Source organism: Pan troglodytes, chromosome 8 (assembly GCF_028858775.2).
Source record: "Pan troglodytes isolate AG18354 chromosome 8, NHGRI_mPanTro3-v2.0_pri, whole genome shotgun sequence".
Lineage (NCBI taxonomy): Eukaryota > Metazoa > Chordata > Mammalia > Primates > Hominidae > Pan > Pan troglodytes.
Genome location: NC_072406.2, coordinates 128,959,432 through 128,973,277, shown reverse-complemented (window position 1 = coordinate 128,973,277; position 13,846 = coordinate 128,959,432). Strand labels below are relative to the sequence as shown.

The 13,846-nt window shown below is 45.3% G+C and overlaps 2 protein-coding genes across 9 annotated transcripts in view; one reads left to right on the top strand and one right to left on the bottom strand.

Moving 5' to 3' along the window:
- ENO4 (enolase 4) overlaps nt 1–8,201 on the bottom strand; it is a 33,160-nt gene extending 24,959 nt beyond the window's left edge. The window contains exons 1-3 of one of the 2 annotated variants that reach the window (XM_016919449.4): nt 7,797–8,201; nt 1,805–1,933; nt 879–1,069 (exon numbers count right to left, since the gene is read on the bottom strand). In XM_016919449.4, coding sequence (XP_016774938.2) covers nt 879–1,069; nt 1,805–1,933; nt 7,797–7,961 — 485 coding nt within the window. In that variant the 5' untranslated portion in view covers nt 7,962–8,201. The remainder of the gene's footprint in view (nt 1–878; nt 1,070–1,804; nt 1,934–7,796) is intronic. The other variant, XM_016919450.4, reaches the window with a different exon arrangement.
- The window catches only part of HSPA12A (heat shock protein family A (Hsp70) member 12A), a 179,552-nt gene continuing 172,695 nt past the window's right edge, over nt 6,990–13,846 (top strand). For 2 of the 7 annotated variants that reach the window (XM_063782161.1, XM_054659938.2), the window contains exon 1: nt 7,834–7,962. Coding sequence is in view for 2 of the 7 variants with exons in the window: in XM_529348.9 (XP_529348.4) it covers nt 7,960–7,962 (3 nt within the window). In the remaining 5 variants the exon portion in view is untranslated. Of the gene's footprint in view, nt 7,080–7,391; nt 7,410–7,833; nt 7,963–13,846 lie in introns of those variants that run through there. The other 5 variants (XM_529348.9, XM_054659936.2, XM_054659940.2 and 2 more) reach the window with 4 other exon arrangements.

The following is a 13,846-nucleotide window of genomic DNA, read 5'->3' as shown; positions in this document are numbered from 1 at the left end:
AATCCAATTGACCTTCTATTGGCCAAGGGGTTGTGGCGTTGGACCTGCACAAACAGGAAAATGATTCTAACTCACTACTTGGTTGGGGAATGAAGAACATTTCCATAGCCTTAGTAAATGCTTCCTTGTTAGCGTGTTTGAGTCAACCTATGGGCAAAGCATGGGAGACTTAGTTGTGGCTGGAGGACGGAATGTAAGTGTCAGCTGTTGTGACTAAATAAAAGGATATGAGAAGCTCACAGGTGGCATGTGACAGGTGGGGAGAAGAAAAAGGTATCCTCTGGATTCATAATCGGATTCTTTTTCTGAGAAGCTTTTTACTAAGTCTTAGGAAAGCTCTATACATGAAAAGAGACCGAAAAGCCCTATGTAGTGTTACATAGTAAGGTGTTAACTACATGGTTTTCAGGAGAAAAACAAATTTTATGCTAAATGTTGCTGCTTTCACATACGCTTTGTAAACTGACTTCCCAATTCTATAGATTTGACAGACCCATTTTATTGGTAGGTGAAATGGAAAGATAATGGACGTATATTTGTACTTGATTTTCTTTCTTTCTTTTTTTTTTTTTGAGACAGAGTCTCGCTCTGTCGCCCAGGCTGGAGTCCAGTGGTGCGATCTCAGCTCACTGCAAGCTCCGCCTCCCGGGTTCACGCCATTCTCCTGCCTCAGCCTCCCGAGTAGCTGGGACTACAGGCGCCCGCCACCATGCCCGGCTAATTTTTTGTATTTTTAGTAGAGACTGGGTTTCACCGTGGTCTCGACCTCCTGACCTCGTGATCTGCCCGCCTCGGCCTCCCAAAGTGCTGGGATTACAGGCGTGAGCCACTGTGCCTGGCTTGTACTTGATGTTTATATTTCAAAGTGGAAGCTGTACCTGAGTAGGTGATCCACCTCTGCCTGGTCAGAGGGTGCCATCCCCTGGAGCTCGTGCGTGATGGTGCTGTTGACCCACTGCACGGCGGTGCTCACCGCGCTGGCCCTCTCTGCCTCCTCCGCCTCGGCCAGCTCAGGCAGAGCGTTCTCATGGACTTCAAAATGAGTCGAGATCACCACAGAACATACGTTCTGAAAATCATATAAATGTGTTCAACACTTTCCCTACCTCTCCCAGAAAGAGGAAATTAAATGAATCCAGCTTTTAACATGCATGAAATTTTACCACCAATTTCAAGGGGACAATGAGAATATATAATTTTCTTTGAGATATTTTTATAGCTGTTGAAACACTATGGAACTCAGCTTCATAGAACACTTAAAATACCCTTAGAAAAACCCTACATCAAACTTCATTTTTATCACTACCTCTCCAATAAATAACAATAAAAATCAGACTTAATCATCATTATTCTCCTACCAGAGACTATAGCAAAAATTATTTCTAACAAATATGTAGCAAAGTGAATTAAAACGAATTGTTAAAATTATTAAATTATTTTCTTTCTTTAGGTCAGTCTAACATCTATAAATGTCTAGGTAAATAGACTAATCTATAAACCTACATGTCGATTTATAGAACCTATCACATGAGTAATGTCAGAGTTTATAAACTATTTTTGCCTCATTTCCATTATCCATGTTGGATCATCCTCAGGCTAGCATGTCATGTCTGTATCAAAATTACACTTAAACATAATAAAGCCATCATGGTTGATGGTATGATTCATGCTTACATGACTACCTATGAAATATATTTCACAAACACTGAATTTCAAAACATTAATTTTCTACAGCTTAGACAAGTGTTGCTAATAAATGCAGTGGGGCCAGGACATTAAAGAACACACTTAAACTGCCTCATACCTTGGGAAAGTTTTGAATGGTGCAGAATATGTCCACTTGCAGGGTTGGAAGCCCCAGTCCATCTAGTACGTCTTTCCCCACTATTTTGCATATGGTGGGAGGCTTTGCAAGTTTAGAAAAGCAGTTTGCCTTCAACACACACAAAAGAACAAAAATCATCTGGTTCAAGTTGGTGTTTGGGGAAAAAAGTCACAATACCATATCTAATTTATCTTCAAAAGGTCATTCACATTGACTCTAGTTTCTACCAAACCTCTCCATGAGTATTCTTCCTGATGCCAGGATTAGACTAGCAGTTCTGTGAGAACTGCCCTGTCCTTACGTACCGAGATATGGACACTCCTGAGTCTCTGGTATATGGGGCAATTTGGTGTATGTTGAACTCTCAACAGAAACTTGCATACGTTTCTTAATTAAAAGGCCCTGTGTCACTGATTAGCAGGCCTTCTTCAACAGAGACGGTCTCACTCTGTTGCCAGGCTAGAGTGCAGTGGCATGATCTCGGCTCACTGCATTCTCCACCTCCCAGGTTCAAGCAGTTCTCCTGCCTCAGCCTCCCGAGTAGCAGGGACTACAGGCGTGCGCCATCATGCTCAGCTAATTTTTGTATTTTTAGTAGAGATGGGGTTTCACCATGTTGGCCAGGATAGTCTCGATCTCTTGACCTCGTGATTCACCCACCTTGGCCTCCCAAAGTGCTGGGATTACAGGCTAGCAGGCCTTCTTATAGTCAATTCAGTTGCCTAAGCTATCCCTCTTTTCTTTTTCTTTCTTTCTTTTTTTTTTTTTGAGACAGGGTCTTGCTCTGTCAGCCAGGCTGGAGTACAGTGGCACCATCATGGCTCACTGCAGCCTCAACTTCCCAGGCTCAAGTGATTCTCCCACCTCAGCCTCCCGAGTAGCTGGGACCATAGGCACACGCCACCACACCTGGCTAATTTTTACATTTTGTAGATACAGGATCTTATTATGTTGCTCAGGCTGGTCTCAAACGCCTGGCCTCAAGCAACCCTTCCGCCTCAGCCTTCCAAAGTGCTGGGATTACAGGTGTCAGCCACTGTGCCCAGCCCCCTTGTTTCAAGATACAGAAACCAACTGGTCTCTAGAACACCATGATGCATTCGAATTTCAGAAACCTGACATGGGCTGATTTTTTTTTTTTTAAGACAGAGTCTCACTCTGTCACCCAGGCTGGAGTACAATGGCATGATCTCTGCTCACCGCAACCTCTGCCTCCTGGGTTCAAGCGATTCTCCTGCCTCAGCCTTCCGAGTAGCTGGGATTACAGGTGTGCACCAAAATGGCTGGCTAATTCTTTTGTATTTTTAGTAGAGATGGGGTTTCAACATGTTGGCCAGGCTAGTTTCAAACTCCTGACCTCGTGATCCGCCTGCCTCAGCCTCCCAAAGTGCTGGGATTACAGCCGTGAGCCACCGCGCCCGGCACATGGGCTCATTTTTATTCCTCCCAGCAAGGCATGTGATATTTTAGTGGTGAAGACTTACACGACGGCTGTATCTTACCATCAGCTCATGCATAGTCCTATGTGTTCAAAGAGGCTTGTTGGGAGCCTTAGTAATTGCAGTTTCATTGAGGTGGAAAAGCAGAAGCCATTTGGAAGTGATCCAAGAAGGAGACTGAAGAAAGAGAAGCTGAGATAGAAAGCCCACTCGAGAAGCCTGCAAGAAAACGCTCAGGACGGTGTTTCTGTGCAGAGGAGCAGGAGCTAGGAGAGACTAGAAGGAGGGAAGGTGAAGGCACACCTTTATTGCTCTCTTGATTACCAGATAGGATTGGGCTTTGCTTTCATTTAGCAGACCAGGTCTCTGATCTTTCAGTTCAAAATCCAGTGACTTCAACCTGGACAACAGGTCATCTAATAACCACGGCGACATGCCAGTTCAGAGGTGGGGCCCCAGAAGTATTAAGCAAGAGCTCATTTTCAAGCTATCCGTGGATTTTTTAAATGGCGGTTTGTATGTTACAGAGTAAGTGCCTAAATGAATTTAGAATCAGGAGAGCAAAAACGTTACTTAGCTTACACTCTGTGTGTTATAGTGAGTTCAATTTAACAAGCACCAAGCACCTATAATGTGCCGCGCGTTGTGTTAGGAGAGGAAAAGAACTAACATTTTTAAAGTGCTTAATATGGGCTTTGAAAGAATGACTTCTTTATCACTATATCTCAAACCACAGGGCCTGACATATACAGGATTCTATAAATTAAATCTTGTATAAATTAATAAATGTCAGTGACATCCCTGGGCACTGTATATACATTATGTCATTACATTCAACTCTCTAAGCTATGTGATATCATCTCCATCCCACAGAAGGGCAGACAGTTCCACAAAAATTAACTGTCCAAGATCACTTAGCTAATGTTTTCATTATCTACTGCTTTGGTTTTTTTTTTTTTTTTTTTGAGACGGAGTCTCACTCTTGTCACCCAGGCTGGAGTGCAGTGGCACAATCTTGGCTCGCTGCAAGCTCCGCCTCCCGGGTTCACGCCATTCTCCTGCCTCAGCCTCGCGAGTAGCTGGGACTACAGTCGCCCGACACCACTCCCGGCTAATTTTTTGTATTTTTAGTAGAGACGGGGTTTCACCGTGTTAGCCAGGATGGTCTCGATCTCCTGACCTTGTGATCTGCCCGCCTCAGCCTCCCAAAGTGCTGGGATTACAGGCGTGAGCCACCGAGCCCAGCCATTATCTACTGCTTTGTAACAGACCACCCCAAACCTTGGTGGTTTAAACCATTAACTTGCTCACAGTCCTGTAATCTGGGTGGGGCTTCAACTGGGAAATTCTTTTGCTGGGCTTCTCTGGAGTCCCTTATGCAGATGTAATCATCTGGAGGCTTGACAGGAGCCAGCATATCCAAGCTGTTTTCACTCAATGTCCAGTGCCGTAGCTGGGATGGCTGGCACAGTGAGGGGTTGGCTGGGCATCTATCTTTCTCACAGGATATCCTGAGGGGTCTCGTATCTGCCAAGGTCTTTCTCTACACAACCTCACTCTTTCCAGTAGGGTAATTGGGACATCCTCACAGCATGATGACTAGATTCCAAGAGGACAAGCTTCCATATGCCAGCACTTATCAACTCTGTTTGTATCGTGTTTGTCAAGGTCCTATTGATCAAAGTAAGTGACATAGCCAATTCCAGAGTCAGTGTGGGAGGGACTTACAAAAAGGTGTTCACACTGGAAGTGTAGTTCCTTGGAGGACCATCAATGTAACTCTATCACAGTGAGGAAGTGGCAGAGATAAGAATCAAAACCAGATCTGCCACATTCCCAGTCCAAAACTCTCTCAATCATTCAGTTTTATGATGATGGAATAAATTGTATTGTTATTGCCTACAAGGATCTTTACCATGTGTGAATTCCTCTCATATGTCTGTCTTAGTTTGTTCCCACACTGCTATCAAGGACTGCCTGAGACTGGGTAATTTATAAAGGAAAGAGGTTTAATTGACTCACAGTTCTGCACAGCTGGGGAGGCCTCAGGAAACTTACAATCATGGTGGAGGGAGAAGTAAACACATCCTTCTTCACATGAGGGCGGGAAGGAGAAGTGCAAAGTGAAGCGGGGAAGCCCCTTATAAAACCATCAGCTCTCATGAGAACTCACTATCACGAGAACAGCATGAGAGTAACCACCCCCATAATTTAATTACCTCCCACCCGGTCCCTCCCCACATGTCATATGTGGGGATTATGAGCAGTACAATTCAAGATGAGGTTTGGGAGGGGATAGAGCCAAGCCATATCAATGTTGGAGAGGGACAGAAGAAATGACATTGGAGCTGAACACTGGAGGAGGTATAGTGTTTCAGTGCCAGTCAAGGGGGAGATGTGGTGAGCAGATACTTCAGGGAGAGAGAATGGGACAAGCAAAGAGGAGGGAGGTAGGAAACTTCTGGCTTTAGGGAACAGTCAGTGATTCGGTGTAGAGGAGGAGGGCAGGGAGTGGGAGATGCGCCTGTTACCAGAGGGAGGGGCTGAGCACTGTGTACCACACACATGAAGGCCAGCAAGCACGGGAAAGCCACAGGAGGTTCTGAGGAAGAGAAGTGTGGTCAGACTTGCATATTAGGACACTGCTCTGGCAGCACTCTGCAGGATGAACTAGATAGAGGGAGAGACGAGGTGAGAGTAAGCACGGCCAAAACTAGGGCAGTTACTAAGAAAAGGAAAAGGAGATTGCTTTTTTTTTTTTTTTCTTTTTGAGACGGAGTCTCGCTCTGTTGCCGAGGCTGGAGTGCAGTGGTGCAATCTCGGCTCACTGCAACCTCCGATTCCCAGGTTCAAGGAGTTTGCTTTTTTGCCTCTGCAATTCCTGAACATCCTTCAAAGTCCAAGCCAAAGCCTTCCTGGATATACAGCCTCCAAGGATCTTTTCCATCCCTGAATTCCTTTAATAGGCATATAGGGATCTGTCCCTCAATCTAGCACACAGTCATCTATCACCTTATCTTTTGCTCCAATTATTTTATGTATTAGTGACTTTTGTCCCAAACTAAGATGTAAGTTCCCAGAGAGCTGTACAAACGAATATCCTGGCTGCCTAATAGAATAAGAAGATCATTATACTGGGGAACAAGAGTCCATGTTTTTAGTCCTAGCTTGTGCACTAAGTAGCTGTGAGACAAAGACTTGGTGTCCCTGTAAAATGAGGACGTTAGAATAGATTGTGTTCAAGAATTCCTCTAGCAACAGATAGTAGGAAGAGAATGGAATGAGAGTCAAGCATTCACTCATTCATCCTGCTGGTAGTTTCTCAGCATCCACTGTGTGCCATGCACTCTGCTGGGTACTAGGGACACAAACGTGGTTTGATTTTTTTTCTTCTGTCACTATGTCCTTTGGGAAAATCATTTAAATTGCACTGGCCACAGGTTCTTTATTTGTAAAATGGGAATCATCATTTTTACCTCGTCGCAGTGGTACTGAGGATTGAGTTACAGCACGCAGCACAAGGGGCTCAGTAAACCCCACACCTCTCCCCTTTGATAGTATAGGCCATGAGTGGGAAAAAGTCATTCGCGGAACATCCTTTATATCAACTGCCTCAACACGACGTGGTTTTGCACCCTGACAGCACATCTGCCTCTTCATAGGACTCCTTCTGCTTGGTGTTCACATTGCCTCCTTGCTTTGCCTTGCCATAGTGCCAACTCCTAGGGGCCCCAGCCACACTGCCTTCCTTACTACTTACAGATCTGGAAGGGAGAAAACGTCTTTGCTTCAGCTGCTCACTGCTTAACGCTAAGGTATGTGCCAGATCTCAGGGCTGGGCAGAGACCCGGAAGGTGAGAAGACAAGGCTTCTGAGCCCAGCAGGGGCTCACAGGCTGCCTAGGGAGGCTGCCTCAAGAGACTACAATACACGAAGGAAATGCTGTAGGAACCCAGAAGGACGGTTGGTCCAGGGCTACGTGGGCAAGGCTTTGGTCTGAATTTTGGAGTTTAGGGCGGGGCTGGTCAGATATTAACTGGCATCCCGGCAGAGGAGCCAGTAGGATGAGGCCCCAGAATAGGCTGAAGCCAAGTTGTAGCAAACGCCAAGGTGTTCATCCTGTGATCAAAGAGGAGCTGCTTAAGGTCGGTGAGCTGAGCTGAGGGCATTAAGGTCTGTGTTAAAAATGACAATTGGCAAGCATGGGCGGTGGGCCGGCCCACAAACGGAGAGGCCCCTTAGGCAGCGAGGAAGCCTGCCAGCCCCTGGGCTGCCGCTGCAGGTCAAATACGCCTAGCGCCCTCTTTCCTCCAGCTGCCTCCTTTCCGCCACTTTCTCTGGGGAGATCCCTTCACCCCTGGGTGTCCTTCCCGCTCCTTCCCTCCAGAAGTCTCCTCCGCACACGCAGGCCCAGGGCCCGGGCGGCTGGCATGCGAGATTCTGAGGCGCAGGCGCAGGCGCAAGGCGTTGCCGCAGCGCGGGGCGGGGGGAGAGGGGTTGGCGGGAGGAGAGCGCTTGTCCCAGGTCCCTACCAGGTGCCCGTAGACGTCGGCAGGCTGGAGGTAGAAGGTGGAGTTGAGCAGCTCTTCCAGCCTGCGCGGAACGTCGTTCTCCCGGTAGTACTCCATCGCCTGCTGCTTCAGCTTCTGCAGCTCCCTAGTGGTCCCACAGCTGCGGCCGCCGCCTTCTTCCTCCATGGTAGGAGATTTAAGGCTACAGCGGGGTTTAGCCTGGGGTCCCACGAGCGTCCTTGCTGTCGCTAGGCAACGCAACGTGATCCCGACCCCCAGATCTCGCGTGGCTTCCAGGCCTAGGTTCTTCCTGCGGTAAAAGTCGTTCCCTTTTCTTGGAGCTAGAATGGTATCTGCGCTCGCTGCTCTGTCTTTTCTCCCTGCGGCATTAGGTCCGGGGGTTGGGCTCCTCCTAGACTCCCGAGACTAGGGCCCTCCCGGCTTCGTTTTTCACCACTTTTCTCTGGCGATTTTCCAGAGGGGGAAATCTTTAATGACCTCATCAAGCGCGTTTTGCCGGAGCGCGGCAGCCTTAGCTCCGAATTCCGGCTGGGGTCGCGCGCTCGGGTCCCAGTGGCCCAGCGTCTTGGGCCACCCCGCCCTCCCCACGCGCCCCCTTGCTCTCCGCTGTTAGTGAGCTCCTCCGGGTTGCTAAGGCCGCCCGTGCCAGGCAGGCCCACTCTGTTGGGGGAGGGATGTAGGGGCTCAGGGCATCGTTACTGAGCGGTGGCGATCTCAGGAATTCTTTCATTCGGCTCATGTTTATTAACTACCTGCCCTGAGCCGAGCCGTGTGCTGGCTGGGCCTGCTATGATGTCCAGGAGAGAAACGGCCACTTGCCCTTCTCTGGGATATTAGTGGGGGTGAAATCAATGGAATGAAAAAAACCAGTGTGGGTTGAAAATATTTGGGGTGAACCCTAAGGGATGGTTGTGGTTTGGGCAGACCTAAGGTTGGGGGATGATTCAGGCAGGACTTGGGGAGGTAAAACGGAAATGGGGGAATGGCCTTGGCTCACGTTCCCTCTCCAGAATGCTGCCTATGTCCTTGCCCTTTTCAATCCGAAGTGCCTTCCTGGCTTCATTGTACCTGCCAGGTGTCATGCGATTACAGAACTTAGTGTGCGTCCTCAGTTCTAGATACTTCCTCTGCTGCAGGAGTGGGCGGCGACGGACAGGGTGTTCTTGTTCCACTCACGCCTGTTTATGTTTCCTACCTAAGCAGATCAGTTACAAGATCTGTGCCACACTTTCCCCCCTCTGGAAAACATCATCTTACCTCCTCTGCCTGTTTCCCGAGTCACTTAGTACGAAATGAGGAAGTGAGTGAGAAAGCACTTTGAAACACAGTTATTTTCAATACATGCACGTATGGGTGCAGATGCATAAAAATGTGATGCTATAAGTACTGTTACACAAACCCAGACATGCACCTTCCAAACTTCCTCCGTGTGCTCTCTGCTCTCTTATGGAACGTCTCACTGTCTGTGTGTAATGGACCATCATGAACCTGCCTTCTCTCCTTGCTAGATGGAAATCCCCTGACGGTAGGATCTGAGTCTGTGTTACCTTCACATCCACCACGGAGCCTGGGGCCCTGCAAGGGCAGAGGATGTGCTCTGCTGAATAGGTGTTGAGTGAACCCTTATGCAAAATAAGCTGACACTATTGCTGCTGTTTCCATTCCACCTTTTTGCCTTTCCTCATACACCCCTGGAAGAAAGGCACCTGCTTCTCTCCTATGCTCATCCTTGAGTCCCCGGGTTGAGTCCCACATCAAAGAAGCCACGTCCACAATCCAGCTCTCACTCCAGCCAGCCCTTCCTTCTGAACTCTTTCCCCATTTGCAGCCTGGACCACAAAGTTCAGCCCTCAGGGATGTCTTGATTCATTTGACATTTCAATGGAAGATTGCGAGTATCCTGGGCTGGGACCACCATGTCTTAAGAGTCTCCCCCTATAACCCTATAACCCATTTGCCTCAGTTCCAGGAGGACAGCGACTTGATTTGTCTTGTTCGCCACTGTATCTGCAGCATCATTACATTACCTGATGGAATAGCTGCTCAGTAAATATTTGTTGAGTGATTGAATGGGTTTTACACATAATTAATGGTTAATAAGTACTTAACTCACAATCAGATGTTTTGGAGGTGGGTGAGTAATGAGTACACCAACCTGGCTGGAGCGAAGGGTTTCTTTTCAGGATTAATGAGAAATAGGGTGGAAAAGTAGTTGGAGGTGAGATTATGAAGAAGCTGGAATCCCATTTTGTAAGAGAAGGAAGCAACCACAAATTTCTGAATATAGGAAGGGCAAGAAATAAGTGGGGTTTTAGGAAGTTAACTTGCAGCAGTGGGTAGCATTGATGGGTTTTTGTTATACAGAAAACAAGAGACAGAGGCAGAAAATAATATATGTGCGAGGGCCTAAACACTGATGGCAACCATGGGAATTGATGAGTGAGAGAGAATAGGAAGGAGGGATGTAGAAGGCTTTGAGTGGTTGGATGTGGTGGAGTTGGGGAAGCAAAGATGGCTTTTGAGAATACCTTGTAGAATTCTGTGATCGTTAACGGAAATAGGATCAGTGCGTCATCTGGTTTTGATGGAGGCGATATGATGCATTGGGCGTTAGATGTGTAGAGCTTGAGTAGCATTGGTATCCCAGAGAAAAGGGAGGACTGAAGATCCTGATAGACAACATCCACATAGAGTTCAAAGTTGTAAGAACAGACGAATCCTTTGGAGGGCAAAGGGGGAAAATCGTTTTGAAGTAGGACCTAAATTTTGGGGAAGGAATAGATTTAGGACATAAAGGGAAGGCAAGGAGCTACCTCAGGAAAAAGGGTTTAGAGAAGAAGGAAAAAATCAAAATCACAAAGTCTAGGGCAGAGACTTTTGGGAATGTTTCATATATATGTGTTTGTGTTTGTAGAACTGCATAGAAAAAAAGTCTGAAAAGATACACATCAGCATGTTAATTGTGTTGTCCCAAGGTGATGGGATCACCAGGACCTTTTATTTTCTTCTTTTCGTATTTTGATAGTATCTGATTTTCCTGTAATGAATGAATTACTTATATAAACTTGAAAAATTACGTTAACAAGGCCGGGCGCGGTGGCTCACGCCTGTAATCCCAACACTTTGGGAAGCCGAGGAGGGCGGATCACGAGGTCAGGAGATCAAGACCATCCTGGCCAACATGGTGAAACCCTGTCTCTACTAAAAATACAAAAATTAGCCGGGCATGGCAGCACGTGCTTGTGGTCCCAGCTACTCGGGAGGCTGAGGCAGGAGAATTGCTTGAACCTGGGAGTCGGAGGTTGTAGTGAGCCGAGATTGTGCCACTGTGCACAGCCTGGGTGACAGAGCGAGACTCTGCCTCAAAAAAACAAAAAAACAAAAAAAAAAAAGAAAGAAAAATTACATTAACAATATTTGAGGGAAGAATGTTACAATAGGATGAAGACTTTAAGAAGAAAGTTTTAGGAACTCAATTATTCCCCTATAGACTCATTTAATTTTCTCAAAGAAAAGTGAAACTACATGAAGTCAAAAAATCAATCAATAAATAGAAACTACCTTCCCAGTCAGCTTCTGTCATTCACTCAATCAACAAATATCGAATGCCACCACGTGCCAGATGCTGTTCTAGGCACTGGGGAAAGAACAGTGAATAAAATAAATTCCTTCTCTTCATGGAATTTAAGTTCCAGTGACACTCCAGTAGCACTTATATCAGAGTGAGTCATCAGGAGAAAGTGAAATTATAAATGTGAAACCATTTTGAAAAGTTGGTGTGCAAGGGGTTTATTAACAGCTGATTGGTATTGACAGATCCAGGTAAATAACATGATTATTCATGAATATTCCACTTTCTTATTTTTCATCGATATCAGGAAATATTTGTGGGGTTTTAGCTATAAATACACTCATATATGCAGATTTTATGCATACTTTACACATTCTTTGTTTTAGTACCTCGGTGATTACATTTCCATTTCATATTGAGATTAAATGTCTTAGGGCACTTCCAGAGCATCTCTGAGCTTGAGAAGGGTTGAGTGTATTGCTAACCTTAAACTTACCAAACTGGGGAGCTGAGGATGGGAGGGAAGAAAGGGGAAAGAAGAGGCTCAGGAGATTTAGAGTGTTCCTGGAACATATCCACGGAGAGAGGGTAGGACTGTACTCTCCTGCTTCAGAAAGAGGAAATGATAATAGAGAGAGGATCTAGTCATGACTGTTAACATTCCATGAGTCTGTAACTGCATTGGAAGGCGTGTATGGTGTGCAACAAGAAACACTTGTCTGGGAATGAGAAAACCTAAGGTGGAGTCCCAGCTGCCCCTAAGATCCATCTATGTCAGTGAAAAGAGATGTTTGGACTGGGCTAGAGTTTCCTAAGCTTTTCGAATATGAAGTCTCCTTTTAACAACAATAACAAAATTCAGCCCCTCCCCCAATGTAATAGTAGTTATATATAATAACTATAAATTTAGTGGTGTTTCTAGAGGCATTTATATTTTTATTCATGGAAATTTCATGCATATGAAAAGGGATACATTTATGGGCAAGCCATCAGTGTTGGGGGAGTATTTGGTATCTTTGGAGTGATGGGCCCTTTCACAGAGTCCACGGGCTTCCTGGTGGCCTTTTTAGAGAACCCCTGAACTGGGTCTTTCCATCTTGGATCTCTCCTACTTTATAACTCTAATTTAAGATAAAATATCAGGACATAATCTATTGCAATCTGCTAACTGAAGACCCTTCATAGAGGAAGTTAACACTTATTCAGTCTGCATTTCAAAAAGAATTTCTAAGCTATGTCAGATATTTCCTAAATGAATGTGAATAAAGAAGACATATTTGTTCATTTTTTCCCTAATCCTGTCCAACACCTTTATTTAAAATGGAACTTGTTTGCCATGACTTTGATGTTCCTGAGTGATTATTTAGATGTTATTTTGGGGTTGCTATCAAGTGCTTGTTAATTCTTCTTTCCCACACTTGACATCTATGTTGAATATCATTTTTCATAGGGAACCAATGAACATGACTGCAGGTCCCTTTAATCATGGAATCATAGAAACTAGAGACAATAGATGGAAGATGTTGCTTTTTCCTCATCTAGAAAATGGGAATAATAATGTTAACTATTTTCACTCAGTCATCATGCATAGGAAATAAGATTCCTCATCTAGAAAATCAGAATAATAACATTAACCTTCCTCACCCAGTTGTCATGAATAAGAAATATGATTACCAAGCTAATTGCAAATATAAATAGCTGTAAATTAAATGCTAAGTAATAAAAGTAGGAATTATCTGGCTAATAAATGGGGAGGCTTTGAAAATTTGTTTTTTTCTTCATCGATGTCTGCTGGCAGTAGTCATTACCACTATAATAGTAATAACAAAACCAGCCAAAACAACAGTTGCAACTACCTTTGATTGGGCATTTTTATATGCCTGGAGGTTTACTTACATCATTTCATTGAATCTGCAGAACAGCCACAAAAGGTAAGTGATTGGCCCAAGGTCACACAGTTAATAAATAGGGGAGATGGAATTTGATCCAGGTCTAGGTGACACCAGTGTCCATGTATTTCCCCTTGTGCTCCACTGCCTCTCAAAGCTAGAACTCTCTCAGGTTCCACTTATGCTAGCTGTTGCTAGACTCTTGTCCATTCTCTTTGGAGGAGTCGGTTGAGTTGCTCACTTGGAGGTCTTGAAGAAAGAACTCTCAGTAAGTGGTGTCTTGATCATTGGTTCTTGGGCTGAGCCACACATTAGAATCACCTGGAGGTTCTATTAGCTTCTACTAGAATCTAAGCACCATTAGAAATTAAGCACCACGAAGAGACATATTGTTTATTTTAATCATTGCTACAGTATTGAATGATACTGGTGATTGGGCTCTATCCCAGACCGATTAAATTGGAATCTCCAGAGGGTGGGGCCCATGCATATACATTTTAAAAATATATGATGATTAATATGCAGCCAAGGTTGCAAACCGCTGCTCCAAAAGATTTCTCCATGGATTAGGTCAGAAAGAGAATGATGAA